The sequence below is a fragment of the Nuphar pumila genome, chromosome 3, assembly GCF_984573655.1.
Source record: "Nuphar pumila chromosome 3, dmNupPumi1.hap1.1, whole genome shotgun sequence".
In the NCBI taxonomy this organism is placed as follows: domain Eukaryota; kingdom Viridiplantae; phylum Streptophyta; class Magnoliopsida; order Nymphaeales; family Nymphaeaceae; genus Nuphar; species Nuphar pumila.
The window spans coordinates 30,766,262-30,782,023 of NC_143251.1; the positions used below are offsets into that span (position 1 = coordinate 30,766,262).

Here is a 15,762-nt window from a genome sequence, read left to right on the forward strand (position 1 = left end):
AAAATGATCTCATAAAAATGAGAGAATGCAAGGGAAAAATAGAGATGGGAGAGCCGACCTACCTAGGATGACTTGGCCTTCTCCCTTAGACTGAGTACTCTCCAAAAACTCCATCAAAATCGGTTTTTAGCTGACTGACCTCCTCAGCTGCACCAACAAGTTCGATTACTTGAAAAGTGGCACCACCCCAAAGATTCAAAAATTCCAAATGCTTCAATTCCCAAAATCCTGAGTGTACGAGGGGGAGGGATGAGAAATGTGAGGGAGAAGAATGAGAAGGAGAGTGAGGGAGGGCTGGATATCCTCCTCAGGTTCCCAGTTGCACTCTTCGAAACCATGATATTGCCATCGCACCTTAACCAAAAGAATCACCTTATTCTGCAAGACTTTATCTCGTTGATCGACGATCTCAACCAGATTTTCCTTTACTGTCAAGTCTTATCGTACCTCTAGGTCTGCATAATCGATCACATGAGAGGGTTCACCAACACATTTTCGTAATATCAACACATAAAATATGTTGTGAATCTGAGCCAACTGTGGTGGCAAAGCTATCCGGTATGCAAAACTATCAATCCGCTCCAAAATATCAAATGATCCAACAAACCTTGGACTAAACTTGCCCTTCTTCTTGAAGCAAAAGATGCTGCGGGAGGGCGAGACCTTCATAAAAATGTGGTCTCCCACCTCAAAAATCAGTGAGCGATGTCTCCTGTCTGCATAACTCTTCTGCCGGCTCTGCACCATGAGCAACTTGTGACGAATCATCTGCACTTGGTCTGCATAATGTTGAATAATCTCTAGTGACTATCACTCGTTCACCAACCTCGCTCCAACAACTAGGAGAACGATAAAGCCTCCTATACAAAACCTCATATGAGGCCATCTAAATACTCGTATGATAGCTATTATTATACGCAAACTCTGCAAGTGCAACATGCCTATCCCACTTTCCAGACCACTCTAAAATGCAAGCACGTAGCATATCCTCCAAAGTTTGAATAGTCCTCTTTGACTGACCGTCTGTTTGAGGATGAAAAGTTATGGTAAACTTCAGATTTGTGCCAATATCACTCTGCAACTGCTTCCAAAATTGAGAGGTAAATCGAGGGTCACGATCTGATATAATACTTCATGTAATTCCATGAAAGCAAACGATCTCATCAATGTATAACTCGGCTAGCTTCTCCAAAGATCTATTCTTGCTAATCATCAAGAAATGAGCTGATTTCATTAATTTGTTCACAATCACCCATAGAGTCATTGCCTCTATGGGTTCTTGGCAGACCAACAATAAAATTCATCATGATATCGTCCCACTTTCATTCAGGAATATCCAACGTCTGCAGAAGACCTTCAGGTCTCTGATGCTCGATCTTAACTTGTTGGCAAGTAAGACACCTCGCCACGAACTCTGCTATATCCTTTCTCATGCCATTCCACCAATAATGCCTCTGAAGATCCTTGAACATCTTGGTACTTTTTAGATGAATTGAGTACCTCGATTTGTGAGCTTCTGCCAATATCTTTACTCTCAAAGTAGGATCTTTAGGAATTTATAATTTTTGCATAAAGCGTATCACACCATCACTATTGCACTAATATCAAGACTCAACTTTACTAGCCTTGGCTACAAACTTCTTATAATCAAGACTCGCTTTCTAAGCAAGAGCGATCCTATCTAAAATTTCTGGTCTAGCAACCAGATTTGCACACACCAACTTGCCGAAACTCTCTATAAATGGATGCTAATCTATAAGGCTCTGTAAAAGATCCCAATATCAACTGATCAAACATGTGATAGAAGCATTTTTGCTCAGCAACCACGTTGGCCTTTCCTTGATGGTACAATATAGCAAAATCGTAGTCCTACATGAACTCTAGTCATCTTTTCTGCCTTAAATTTAGCTCTTTCTGCAAAAAAATATACTTGAGACTCTTATAGTCAGAGAACACCTCAAAAGTCTCACCATACAAATAATATCTTCACAACTTGAGCACAAAAACCACTACAGCTAGCTCTAAGTCATGGGTCGAGTAATTCCACTCATGAGTCCTCAACTGCCTTAAAGCATATGTGATCACCCCTACCGTGCTGCATCAACACACATCCCAAACCAATACCCGAAGCATCGCTATACACCAAGAAGCTTCTTGAGCCACTATGTAAGGCTAGAACTGGGGCTGAAGTCAGCTTCTCCTTCAAGGTTCTAAGGCTCTCATTGCACTGCAGCGTCCACACATACTTCGCTCCCTTACGCAGTAACTTTATCATAGAGGCAACAATCCTGGTAAAGTCCTGAATAAACTATCGGCAGTAGCCCGCTAAACCCAAAAAGCTACAGACTTCTATGACACTCTTCAATGGTTCCTATTCCATCATTGCTTTCACTTTTGCTAGATCAACTTCGATATCATGGCCAGAAATCACGTGACCCAAAAACATCACTCTATCTAACAAAAACTCACATTTTGAGAACTTAGCATAAAGCCTATGTTCTCGCAATGTCTCCAAAACAATATGAAGATGAACTCGGTGTTGCTCTGCATTCTTTGAATACATAAAGATATCATCAATAAACATGGTCACTAACTGATCTAGGTACTGATGAAAAACTCAGTTCATCAGATCCATAAAAATTGCAGTTCGTTAACCTAAATGGCATCACTAAGAACTCGCAATGCCCATATCGAGTACGAAATGCTATCTTTGGCACATCCTCATTCTTAATCATCAACTGATAATATCTTGTATGTAAATCTATCTTCGAGAACACCTTGTCCATCTTCAACTGATCAAATAAATATTCAATTCTTCATAACTTGTAGTTATTCTTAATTGTTACTTTGATTAAGCATCGTATAGTCGATGCACAATCACAAAGATCCATCATTCTTTTTTATGAAAAGAACAAAAGCACCCATGGTGAAACACTCGGCCAAATGAAACCTTGCTCTAAAAGTTCTTCTACCTGCTTCTTTAATTCTACAAGCTGGGCTAGAGCCATTCGATATGGTGCTTTAGATACGGGAGTTGTACCAGACACTAAATCTATCGAGAATTCCACGTCTCTCAATGGCAGTAAACCAGGCAAATCTTTTGAAAAGATGTTCACAAACTCTCAAACAACTTTCACATCATAAATAGATGCTTCCTCATGGTTCAATGCAATCACACTAGCGAGGAACATCTGATCTCTGAGACTCACAGACTTAGAGGCTCTTAACGAAGATATTACCCTCCCATCACAAGAGGGTCAAACAACACAAAACTCAGCTAGGAGTTGACCAGGTCTCTTCAACAAGACACTATACCCACGACACTCCAAACTGGCAAAGTGCTTACAAAGCCAATCCATTCTGAGAATGACATCAAAGCCCATCATCTCGAGAAGGATAAGGTTCGCAGGGAATACACAATCATCAATCATCACTACAACTCTTGAGAGATGTAATCCATAAAATGTCTTAACTCCCAAAGGAGTGGTTATCTCTTCACCACGATCCATCTCAATTGCTGGAATATCCAACAACTGTGCAAAATCCTTCGACACAAAAGAGTGCATCACACCAGAATCAAATAAAACCTAAACTGAAAAGTCAACGATGTCAAGGGTACCTTCTATAACTTGATGGCTCAGTCCTACCTCATTTGGGGTAGCTATGTACATATGACCCACAGTCTTTCTCTACTATTGTTGGGCTCGTTGAGGCTGCTGCTGTCGTGGAGATATTGATGCTGAATCTGTGGTGGCATTGATCGTTGTTTTAAATGCTATGGAGTAGCCACTCGCTTGTGACAAAATATGATAAAGTGGCCCTTCTTGCCACAATGCAAACATGCACCAATCTCTCTAGGACAAGGTTGTTCTGCATGATCTCTCTGGCATCTATTAGCAGACTGTCTATATTGTTGTTGCTGCTACTACTGCTTTCCCCTATACCTCTGTTGCTTTTGGTATGGGACTTGCCTGTAGTTCTTCTGGAATGCCTTCTTGAAGGACTTCTGTGAAATCTTCTTTCTTCTTGATGATGATGGTGGAGGCTCTACCTTGCTTGTATTCTTCTTTGAAGATCTCCAGTCTTTGTCAATGATGTTGGCCTCCTCTATCGCCTCTAATAGTGTCTGTGGGTGCCCAACCAAAACCTTACTACATGGTCCATCACAAAGGCCTCATGTGAACTTCAGTACTCGTGCCTTATCCATTGAAAAAGTGTTGGGGCAATACCATTCTAAATGTCTGAATTTACTTGTATACTCCTACAGGGTCAAGCTACCTTATTTTAGCTCTAAAAATTTGGGCCTTCTTATCCCTAGCAAAGTCAGGGAAATAAATCTCCAAGAAGATCGCTCTGAACTCTTCCCACGGAATGACTGCAACTCTACCAAATCTGATATCTTTTATGGTCTTCCACCACTTTGCTGCATCATCCACCAACCGGTATGAACCAAAATGTGTTTTCTTCTCCTCTGGTACATTCAGGATCTCGAAGACTCCTTCAATTTCCTAAATCCAAAACTTTGCACGCTCGGGATCTGACGTCCTAGTGAAGGAAGGAGGACTAAGGTCCATGAACTTCTTATATGTCACTGCTTGTGCTGACTGCAGCTGCACCTGGGTCTGGGTTTGAGTATGATTTTGCATCGTCTCTGTGAATATCGTGAGGGCTTCTAGGACGAAGTCCTTTTGATTCATCCAATCTCTTGGATACCTCAACATCTAATCAAGAAAAAATTAATTAATTAAATTATGATAAAGCCCTTGGCTTGTGCTCGTAATCACAAAAAAACAAACAAACAATCAATTATCACAATAGCAAATAACAATTTATTAACATCATTCACCAACTTTTACCCATTCTGCAGGGTTAGGCAGTCAGCAAGATACAAAACTTGAGCTTTTGGATTGGATCTTCTAGACTTAGGCGGCTTTAGGAAAGGTTAAGGACTTATCCTAAGGTGTGATAGAAGTCCAGGGAGTGGTATAAATATCTGAGATACATTCATAAGGAAGGCTGATCAGCAAAACCATGACTGACATGGCCCCTACGTTGATTTTCAAGGTAGAGATCACTCAACAATGAAGATACGGGTACGAGAAGGGCTTGAGCCCTTGGAAGAGATAAAGGAACAACCTAGGAAGGCTTGATCTTCACGTGAATCATAGAAAGAAGAAGGAGAAACATAAGAGATGCGAGATAAGAAGAAGGAGAGAGAGAGACGTTTAGAGGGAGATAGTGTGAGAAAAATCATTTCATTAATCAATCCATAATCTAAAGGGGTTCTTCAAACATTTACTTATAGCATTAAGGTTTGGAGTAAAGTCTTAATCCAACAACTAATTCATAAGCCACAAAAGAGTTCTAGTGTGAAACAAGAATTAGACTATATAAATGATTCTAGAGTCCTACCTCCGTCATGATTTCTACTATAATAAAAAGTCTTAATTAATTAAGAAAAAAATTAATTAGGCTCTACTTAATTAACTTGATAAACATCTAGAGAGAAAGAGACGTCCCACCCTATTCCTCTAATTAGAAGCCCCCTCATGTGAGCCCCCGACAGGTGACTCCCCTTGATTCTAACATGGACATATGTCAATCTCTCATTGCTTCTAGATGTTTCTATCGACTCTCACACTATATTCAGTCATATAAGCTTCCACAACAATATAATTCTTCGTACACAAGCTGAAATCACTTCCTATGAGCATAAGGTGGAGTTTGGGATTTGAAGCACAGATCCTGAGGAATCTCCTGAAAATCGGGTCGTAATACTCATGTTTATTCATCTCTTCCTATCTGAACTACAACTTTGGTCACCTTACAATGCTTCATGTCACTTCTCACTATCACCTTTTAAATTTTTAATGGTTTCCTATTTTCTTAATTCCTTCCACTTGCATTTATAAAAAAACATGGTCATGATCATGCCGACCAGATTCAACTTGGAAAAAAAGTTCTAGGCTCAATCTGTAGTGAACCTGGTTGAAAAGATAGTCCTAAGATTAACAATCACAATAAGCTTATTCGGTCTGGATAGTGCTTTGGAAGTGATCCTGTGGTCCAGCTCTAGCTTTCTCTACCTAGTCCAAGGATTTGAAAGGGAATTCACATTGTTTGAACGCATTGTATATTTTTACATGACATGCTCACCAATGGTTGTTGATCTTGAAGAGGAGGCATACACTCTTCGGCAGCTCCTGCCACCAACTTATCAGTTATTCACATGTTACTGCTCAACTCTCCAGTTGTTGCATTTAGCCACCTGCAATTTTTCATCGTTGTTTCAAAGGCATGCTTTGCCCTAAAATCGCTTTGACAGTGATTGCTATTTTTTTTTAACAGGCCACAAGTTACCTTCTTAATAACGCATAACAAGTAATTTCATACTTTAGGCAGGTATACGGGATGCATTAAAAAGAAAAAGCCGGTGTGGTTAAGCGAAAATAGATAGACATGGCTGCTATTTATAAATAGCTGATAAATTGTGTTCCTTTCTGTAATTTAGACTGCCTTCTAGTAATGAAAAAAATAAAAAAAAAAGAAAAGAAAAGAAAAGAAAAAGGAAAAGCAGATGAAAAATCTTGAGTTCAGGGCGTTTCAATCTCCAAGTAAGAAAAAGTAATGGCACTTTAAAAAAACTTGGGTGCGGGGGTGCGGGGAGGGTATATATATATATAATTTTGAACCGTTTTAAGTTAACACTAAGTGTATGTGTGTACATTTATGAACTGGACTTGGTTAGGGTTGACTGAATTTACCTTTGAACAAAAATGGACCTCAGTGTAGTTGACTTCACCTGACACAAAGGAATCCATGTCCAAATGTCGCACCCACATGGATGCGGGTGCAACGCGGGTGCAGTTCCATGTTAGAAGAGTCCGTGTGACAAAGCTTAGTATCTTTATTTCAAAGAATCTGCAGTTAGGGTTGTTAAGAAACAGATATCAAATGAGATAGCTGGCTGATTAGGTGGTACTATCCTAACCAAGGTGTCTCATGTGCAAATTGCCGGAGGGTTATACCCAGCCTCATGTCCATAGGAGAAAAAAACAAGAAAAAAAAATCGTCAGCCCCAAGGGGTTTGGCAAAGTGGGATGGGGCCTAGACCGCTAGACTAGCGATCTAGGTTCATATCCTATGGGCGTCACCGAAACTCGGTGACTCCGTGGGGGCAAGGGGTAAGCCCAGAGCCGTACCTGTGTTTTATGGGGCCTGAGGCGGAGGGGAAAAATGGGCCCCCCTATTAATAGTAGGAGTTCGGGGGGGGGCTCCGATTTTTTTTTAAAGAATCAAAATAACAATAAAATTTGCATTCACATTAAATAAATATAATATTCCAAATATTTATATTATATTAAATAAAAATATATAAAATATTTATATAAAATACCTAAACAATACTCATTGGCCTTAAAAATGGGCCCCTAAAATTTTTTTGGGCCTAGGGGCCCTGAGGCCCAAGCCTCATTGGCCTCTTTACAGGTCCGGCTCTGGGTAAGCCCTAAGAGTTTTATGCTGCCAGGACATAAGTATGGCAGGCAGAGCCGGTGCGACCAAAAATCTCTAATCTTTGGACAGTTTCTCCAGCACGACCAAGTCTATGATCCTGGGGCGCTCCGAGTAAAAGTAAAAAAGAAAAGAAAAAGAAATATGGTCGTCAAGAAGCTCATAGTCATAGGTATGTCATTAACTAAGTTGCGCTTGATCCATGCACTAGAGATTCTTTTATTGGTACACACATGATGGCATAGGATATTGCCAACACTAATGTGAAACTTCACCATATCCCATACGGACATTAAAACAATCGTGTTAAACTTGACAGAAAAACACGAGGACCCATATAATCCCTTTAATCAGCATTAGATATGCGAAGTGTACAGGTTTGTTCAGATATCTTGACCTATCTGTATCCATTTAGTCGGATTCTAATCAGCTGAAATTGATATTTTGAGAATATTAAGTTTGAACCCTGAGTTCAAATCAGACCCTGGATCAGGCTATTTCTAATCCTGATAACATGTGAATTGAAATACAACTAGGATAAATAGCTAAAACATATCCAGGATCATTAAAGGCTTTCTCAACATCCAAGTAAATCAGCCTAATACCGCCCTGAGTCCATGCTTACAGATTTGTTGTTATTTGTTGTTAGTATCTACCCTTTAGAGAACTCGTATGAACTTTTAAGAGAGTCAACCTTGACATCAATTAACATTTTTCAGCTTCTCATCATCAAATGGAATTGAGTTCCAATCCTTCTGTGTTCTAATTCCATAGTTTGGACATTGCCAACCAGCAGCATATTCATGGAGATTTACGAGCCACCCGAGTTCACAAACTCTGGCGGCATTTGTATAGATGCTTCATACATTTGATGAAATTCCGCCAAGTCACACAGCACGATTTCCATGGAACATGGTCTCCAGAAAACCCGAATTACAGAACAAATCAAGTGATCCAAATCCAGGAAAAGCCTGGGGACATTATCCGTATAGTATATTTATATTATTATGCACACAACTGAACCTGAAGTATGTCACCAAACCTTCTTTGGAAGCTATCTTGAGCAATTTGGTGTTGGATCCTGTAACATAGCTAAAGTTGCTGGCTCACATTGGATATTGTGTTGGCGGTTATAGAGAGCTGTTGAATCCCAAATCAACACTTCAACAGTTTCACATGAACTGTTCCATTGGTTCATGAGTGTCTATGTGACGGCAAGGCTTATTTTGTACCTTCATGCCTCCTTGATAACAGACTTGACAAGCTGGAGGTCGTTGTCAAAAACTTCAGGAAATCAATTATGAAGCCAATCATATTTTTAGCATCAATTCATCAGTGGCGAACTGCAGGAAATCACAACTCCCACAAATTCCAGTTAGGAGAAAACATGTTCCCAAGCAGCAATATTTTTATATCCATCAGCCGAAGCAGGTTATATCTGCGTGTTCTCGGGTTTGAATGAGCGCCATGTATGTAAGCATGTGGGGCTCATTTCCCCGTGTGTGTCAGCATCACTTAACATCAGAGTCTGGTGCGTTTGCAAAGACTTAAGTACTCTTTCCCGCATTAGCACCATAAAACGATGTTTTGAGTAAAGAACAAAAATGTTATTTCGCCAGAAAAGGTTAAAATCATCATCGTTTTTGCTCTAAGGAGTAAACTCCTCTGCTTTAACAAGAGCTCCTCGCAATATGTCGTCCTAAACATTCTGGATCACCCTTTGGTGATGCACCATCTGTTGTAACAGGAGCTTTAATTGATGATGCACCCTTTGCCGCCATTTGCTGTCGTCGGAGCACCTTTTATTGCCGTCTGCTGTCGTCGGAGCACCTTTTACCGTCGTTTGTTGCCGCCAGAGCACCCTTTGTCATCGTCGTCGTCTATTATCGCTAGAGCACCCTTTGTTGTCGTTTGTTCATGAGAAATAGTTGAATTATCAAAAAAATCATCATTCTATCTATTGTTCATCATGATACGAGAGTGCAAACATCGAACTGAGTAAACAGAGAATAATGATTTACAACAGAGACAATGATGACAACGTCAAACTGAGTAGAGTATCGATTTATAATAGAAATCAGATAAGAGAGTAACAATTTACAGTAAAAATCAAATTAGAGAGTAGCGATTTACAGTAGAAATTAGATAAGAGAGTAGCGATTTACAATAGAAATCAAATCAGAGAGTAGCGATTTACAATAGAAATCAGATAAGAGAGTAGCGATTTACAATAGAAATCAAATCAGAGAGTAGCGATTTACAATATAAATCAGATAAGAAAGTAGCGATTTACAGTAGAAATCAAATAAGAGAGTAGTGATTTACAGTAAAAATCAGATAAAAAAATAACGATTTATAGTAGAAATCAAATCAGAGAGTAGCGATTTAAAGTAGAAATCAAATAAGAGAGTAACAATTTACAGTAGAAATCAAATCAGAGAATAGCGATTTACAATAAAAATCAGATAAGAGAATAGCGATTTACAGTAGAAATCAGACCAGAGAGTAACGTTTTATAGTAGAAATCAAATCAGAGAGTAGCGATTTATATTAGAAATCAGATCAAAGAGTAACGATTTACAATAAAAATCAAATGAGAAAATAACGATTTATAGTATAAATCAGATTTTTACTATAAATCATTATTCTCTGATTTGATTTCTACTGTAAATCGCTACTCTCTGATCTGATTTCTACTGTAAATCGTTACTCTTTGATTTGATTTCTACTGTAAATCATTACTCTCTTATCTGATTTTCATTGTAAATAGCTACTCTTATATCTGATTTCTACTGTAAATCGTTACTCTCTAATTTGATTTCTACTGTAAATTGCTACTCTCTTATTTGATTTCTATTGTAAATCATTTTTTTCAATAGAGAGAATAAAAAAAACCACAATCGCTCATAGAGAAATCTTATTGTTCTTTTCAACAATTACAAGAGAGAAAGAAAAAATAAAATTTATACAAGGCAAGAGTAACAACCCTAAACCTAAACAAGTTGGGTCTGATCCATAAGAAACCGACTCTCAAACATAAGCTCCCCAAAAAAATTCTTTCGAAGGGCGCTACCCCCCACGACTCTTCGCCAGGGGCGACCCCCCCGGGACATGCACCGGAGGAGCCCCCAGACCCCCTTCCTACACGGGCAAAAACTTTGAATCAAGCCCCACAACCCATCAGGAATGGATGAGAAAACAGTTATGTGCTGTCACACAAGCTAAAAACAAAGGCGAAACGTGCAAATCTATTTACGGGAAGTGAAAAAACATTTTCATTCAACACATATCTATTTTATCGAAGAAAGGCGAAACGTGCAAATCTATTTACGGGAAGTGAAAAAACATTTTCATTCAACACATATCTATTTTATCGAAGAACATTTTTGTCAAAAGTATGTCTACCTTTTTTATATATGTTATTTTATTATAAAATCATAATAAACAATATTAACATATAAATTATTGCGGGTCCCAAGATATTTCTCCGTACAAACAGGAACATGCCAATTTGTATTTATGAGAGAACACGCACCACCCTCCCTCCATCAGCACACTTTCATTTTATTCACAAACACAATCCCTTAGAACCAAAAAAAGTACATTAACCATATCTTCAAGAGAGACAAATACAGGTTTCAGTAAGAAACTATGGTACTGTAGATAACACCAACGTGAATCGAACTACCACATACACTTCAACGATATACATATCAAAGTAGACAAAATTCTAACTTGCTGTTGTCGCTTGCCTTGGGAACTTGATATCAGGATTCCTGGTTGGCTTTAGCCAGAGCCCAGCGACCACCCTCGCAGAGAGGCTCCACATGGAGTCCACCGCCCCCTTGCCCCCTCTTCCCTGCCCCTGCTGCTGCTTCTCCCTCTTCCCTGTCTTCCCAAACCCGTGAGCCACCAACCACTGTGCTGCAGTGAGCCGCTGCCGCTCACCATCCCACACGTTCCTCTTCCCGACCTGCCTCGCTTTCAAACCGGCCATGTGCACGCTCGTCACCTTGAACCACACCTCTTCCTCCTCTTCATCGTAATCGTTCGATCCGTCAAAGCGCGCCGCTTGCACAACGACGATCATGGGAGCTCCGACTGCTTCAAGCTGCCGTGACGGGTCTCGGAGCTGCACTAGTGCAGACATTGAGACTGCCTTGGTCGACCAATTCCGCGCCCACCGATCCACCATTACAGCATTCGCCAAGATACTACCAGCAGGATCGGGCTTCCCCACCACCGCGGAGACATCGAACGGCGGCTCTTCTTCCGCCATATCTGCCTGAATGTTCAGACCGTCCACTGCCATGGCCTCTATCTTCTGGAGAACTGATGCCAACAAGTCGTCGATGGTTACCGGATCTTCTGCTGCATTCCATATTCCGGTCTCGACTCGGTCCTTTCTGCCGGAATTCATGGCGGCGGTTATCTTCTTAACCACCTCCACTGACCTCGCAGCGCTGCTGCTGGCGACCTCCTTGTTCCGACCGCTGATCACCGCCGAGGCGATGCCTTCGAACGCAATCTGCTCAGGAGTCTTCCCCGCAAGATCGTCGATCGGCATGAAGGAGAACGGCCGGGCGCTCAGCTCCTCTGCTCCCAAAGCAGCCAACTTCTGTACTATATCAAAACCAGAGATCCCACCGACGTTGGCCGGAAAGACCACCGGTTTAGTGACCTGGATCGCCAATTCTGGTGGAGCTTTCCGCCAGACCTCAGCGTTAAGCGGGTTCGCAGCGGCGAGGAACCCTCCGTCCCTCGTCTGGACGACGGATCCCAATCCTTTCCCCAAGTCTGGCAGAAATACCAGGCCTTCATTTTCCTGCTCATCTTCTTTCCTCCTCCCCATTTTCATAGAAGGATCATTGAGAAATTGGAACCCGAAGGACTTAGCCTCGGCTTCTCCTTCTTCCTCCAGCATCTGAAGAAACTCCCTGGTCACAGTCTCCTCCTCGGCATCGAGATTCGGAGGTTCGAACTCGTCTTCTTTTGCAGAACGCTTATCGTCGCCAATTATGGATTCAAGGGCCTTGATCTGTTCGGTAATGGCGTCGAGCTCCGTCAATCTCCGCTGGTGGAGCCTATCCTCGACGACCTCCTTCACGACCTCGCTCGAAACCGATCCCTCATTCTCCTCCGTCGTCGCTGCCCCCTCCGACTCCGACTCCGCCTCCGCTTCCGCCGGCTTCTGGATCTCGACCCCCTTGTCGACGACCTCAAATTCGGGAAGATCATCACCTAAATTGTCCTCTGGATCGCGGGATGAGGATGCAGCTACCGCCCGCGGTAGCGGTGGCGGCGGCTCTTCGTCGTTGTCGTCGAGATTGAGATGCTCGATCCTCTGGAGGTCCGACGGTCTCGCCGATTTTGGGGACTCGACGATCGCCGTCATCCTGGGCGAGCCGACGTTGGAGTTCGGCACGCTAAAGGACGTCTTCGACTGCTTCCTGGCGAAGGAATCGGCGGTCCTCTCCGACCGGAAGATCCCACCGTCCTTCTCCATGATCTGGTAGCCGAGCTTGAGGACGAGTTCGCCCCCTTTGGCCTTGCCGGAGAGCTTGAAGGCGGCGTCCCACTGCCGGACTCGGGCGCCCTCAGCGTTGCGCTCCATGGACTCCTGCACCAGAAGACTGAGGTCGACGACGTTGCGGCCGAAGTCGAGCTCCTCGGCGTCGACGGCGACCACGGAGACGACGAACGGCCGGGGTTCGAACCGGAGGACGCCGGGATTGTGCTTGGATCCGGAGAAGTAGACGTGGCAGCGGAGGAAGAGCGTCTCCTCGAAGTCGGCCGCCCCCTGCAGCACCCTCGCTGGCATCGTCTGGAGTGCCCCTTCCTTCGTCTCCTGCTTCCGCACGCAGACGGCCAGCCGGAGGCCGTTCATCGACGCCGGAACGCCCTGCACCGCCACCACCTCCACGGAGAAGAGCACGTTCAGCTTCTGCATCCCGATGTGCGACAGAGCCCGCATCGGCTTCCAATTCCATATCCCCTTCTTCCGATCCGTCACCGTCGCCGTAGCCCCCGCCGGAACCTCGTCGGGAAAGTCCGACCGAAGGCGGTGGTCGACGTCATCGTCCGCCTTCGGCCTCGACCGCCACGGGCTAAGCGACATCCGGCGAGTCCTGCCCCTAACCTCTGCGACCTCCGGCGCCCCTGGCGACGCGGAGATGGTGGAGGTGGAGGACCTCTTCCGCCGGGGGGTATCATCACTTCGGAAACCGCCGCCGGGAAGCGCCTGAGCTGAAGATGGGAGGGAGAGGGAGGCCGTCCGGCGGGCAGTGTGGGACTGGTAGAGCGAATGGCTGAGTGCCTCGATTTCTTGGAGGAGCTGGGTGCCGGAGTTCCGGCGCTCCATCTGATTCTCCGCCATTTTCAACAAGCCCCAATGGGAGCGAACCAACAAGGGTGGTGATACTGGTGATGAGTGGGGGAGGGGGAGATAAGGAGGGGAGAAGTAGAGGTGGGGAGGGAGCCATGGTAGATGTGGGAGTGAGAGGACCAGAAAAATTTGTATGGATGACTTTACGTCACCGAGGGGTTTTTCCCTACTCTCTCTCTATATATATACTGGGGTCGGGCAATCGGCGATGGTTGGTGTTAAATGCGTGAGCGTGGGCGAGGCGTTTCTCGAAGGGGTGAGAGAGAGAGAGAGTGTGTGTGTGACTGTGTGGGTAAAGGAAGAAGGGTAGTTGTTGCAGCCATGCCATATGCAGCAAGAAAACGAGAGAGAGAGAGTCCTCTCACTGTGGGGCAACGTATTTACGTATTGTTCTTTTGTGAATCCACAAGTTCTTTTTCTTGTTTGGTTGCGGTGGCAATGAAAAACGACGAAACCTCTTTTTGGAAGAACACGGAGGGAAGTTGGCCCACAGCTGACAGTCTGTATGACAAAGATGATGGGACCAATGGGTAATCAGGCGCAGCGGCACGCACTTAAAACTGTGCAATCATCTCAATTAAGGAATTCAACAGCAAAGCAACGGACCTGAGTAAAATGGGACTCGGTATGCGGTTAGTTCTTTGCTCCTAAAGGTGCATTTGGGTACACTAGCTGAGATTCTTACAGAGTTATGCTATTTGAATGAACTAAAAAATAACTGTAAAAGTCGTTTTTCTCAAAAACTAAAATAAACCAAAATTTTGTAAGTCAAAGGAACTTGCGCTACCTATTTATGATATAATTTAGATTTACAGAAAGTGTGGAGTCCACTGATCAGGAGAGTTGCTGTAATTTATTTATTCTAAAAATGCTAATTAGATAGATTTTTCATTTACCAAACTTAAATTCTCTCTTCAAACCCTTATCCAAGCAAGGCCTAAGTAGTTTAATAGAAACAATGAACATCTTTTCAATTGCTTTGGCATCCATCCTTTCACTTGCTTTGTCTTCATTTTCCCACAATCTTACCACTTATCAGTGAGCTTCACTAGACGTATTATTATCTTGTTGTAGATGCCCAAATTTATCATAGCAAAGCATTCAAAGAGTAAACCACAATATGTTCTGCTTAGGTTCGACTGAAAGTAGGAAAAAAATCCATCTAGAGGACTGTTTTTTTTCTTTCAATTCTGAAAAGAGACTTATATTTTCTGAAATTCCTCATACAGACCTTACTTTTCCAAGAAACCGCTAAATAAGAACCTGAATTTGGATTTGTCCCATTTACCTCAGGGTTACACTAAGTTAAATGCAACCATATGATAAAAATGCCCTTTTCACAACCCATCGCTCTTGTTTCCCCTTCTCACATCCGTAGGGGGGGGGGGGGGGGGGGAAGGAAGAAGGTTGGGGAGGGCATTTTTGTTATTTTGTTGCATTTATGTAGACCAACTTAACTCTAGTCTTTAGCTCCTCGTTTGACAGATTCATGGAAAAGTGGTGTCTGTATCAGAAATGTTAGGGAACTGATGTCGATTTTTGAATTATGAATAAAAGATAGGCCCCTAAATGAAGGTTTTCCACTTTTATTTTTACTTGCAATTTTGATTTTTCTTATCGGCTCTACCCTTGACTAGCAAGTGCTTTCGTCATCCACAGTTTGGACAATAATGAAAAAACTACGCCTGAGCTTTCAATTCAAAAAACACAATTACAGTAATTAAAGCGATTTTTTTAAAATCAACCCTGTCTTATAAGGTATGCCCGTAAAGGTCCCTACCTTATCTAAATTCTCAAAGGCACCTTTCAGTTTTTGTTGACCCTTCCAAATTCCAATCCCACCCTTCAGGCCATTTATAGCTATT

General features: G+C 42.7%; 1 protein-coding gene across 1 annotated transcript; it reads right to left on the minus strand.

Annotated features, from left to right (window-relative positions):
* Window positions 1–10,994: 10,994 nt before the first annotated feature.
* Window positions 10,995–14,045, minus strand: PMI1 (plastid movement impaired1). The gene has a single exon (XM_089999218.1). It carries the CDS (start codon window positions 13,886–13,888, stop codon window positions 11,243–11,245), a length of 2,646 nt encoding a protein of 881 aa, XP_089855344.1. The 5' UTR covers window positions 13,889–14,045; the 3' UTR covers window positions 10,995–11,242.
* Window positions 14,046–15,762: the final 1,717 nt, after the last annotated feature.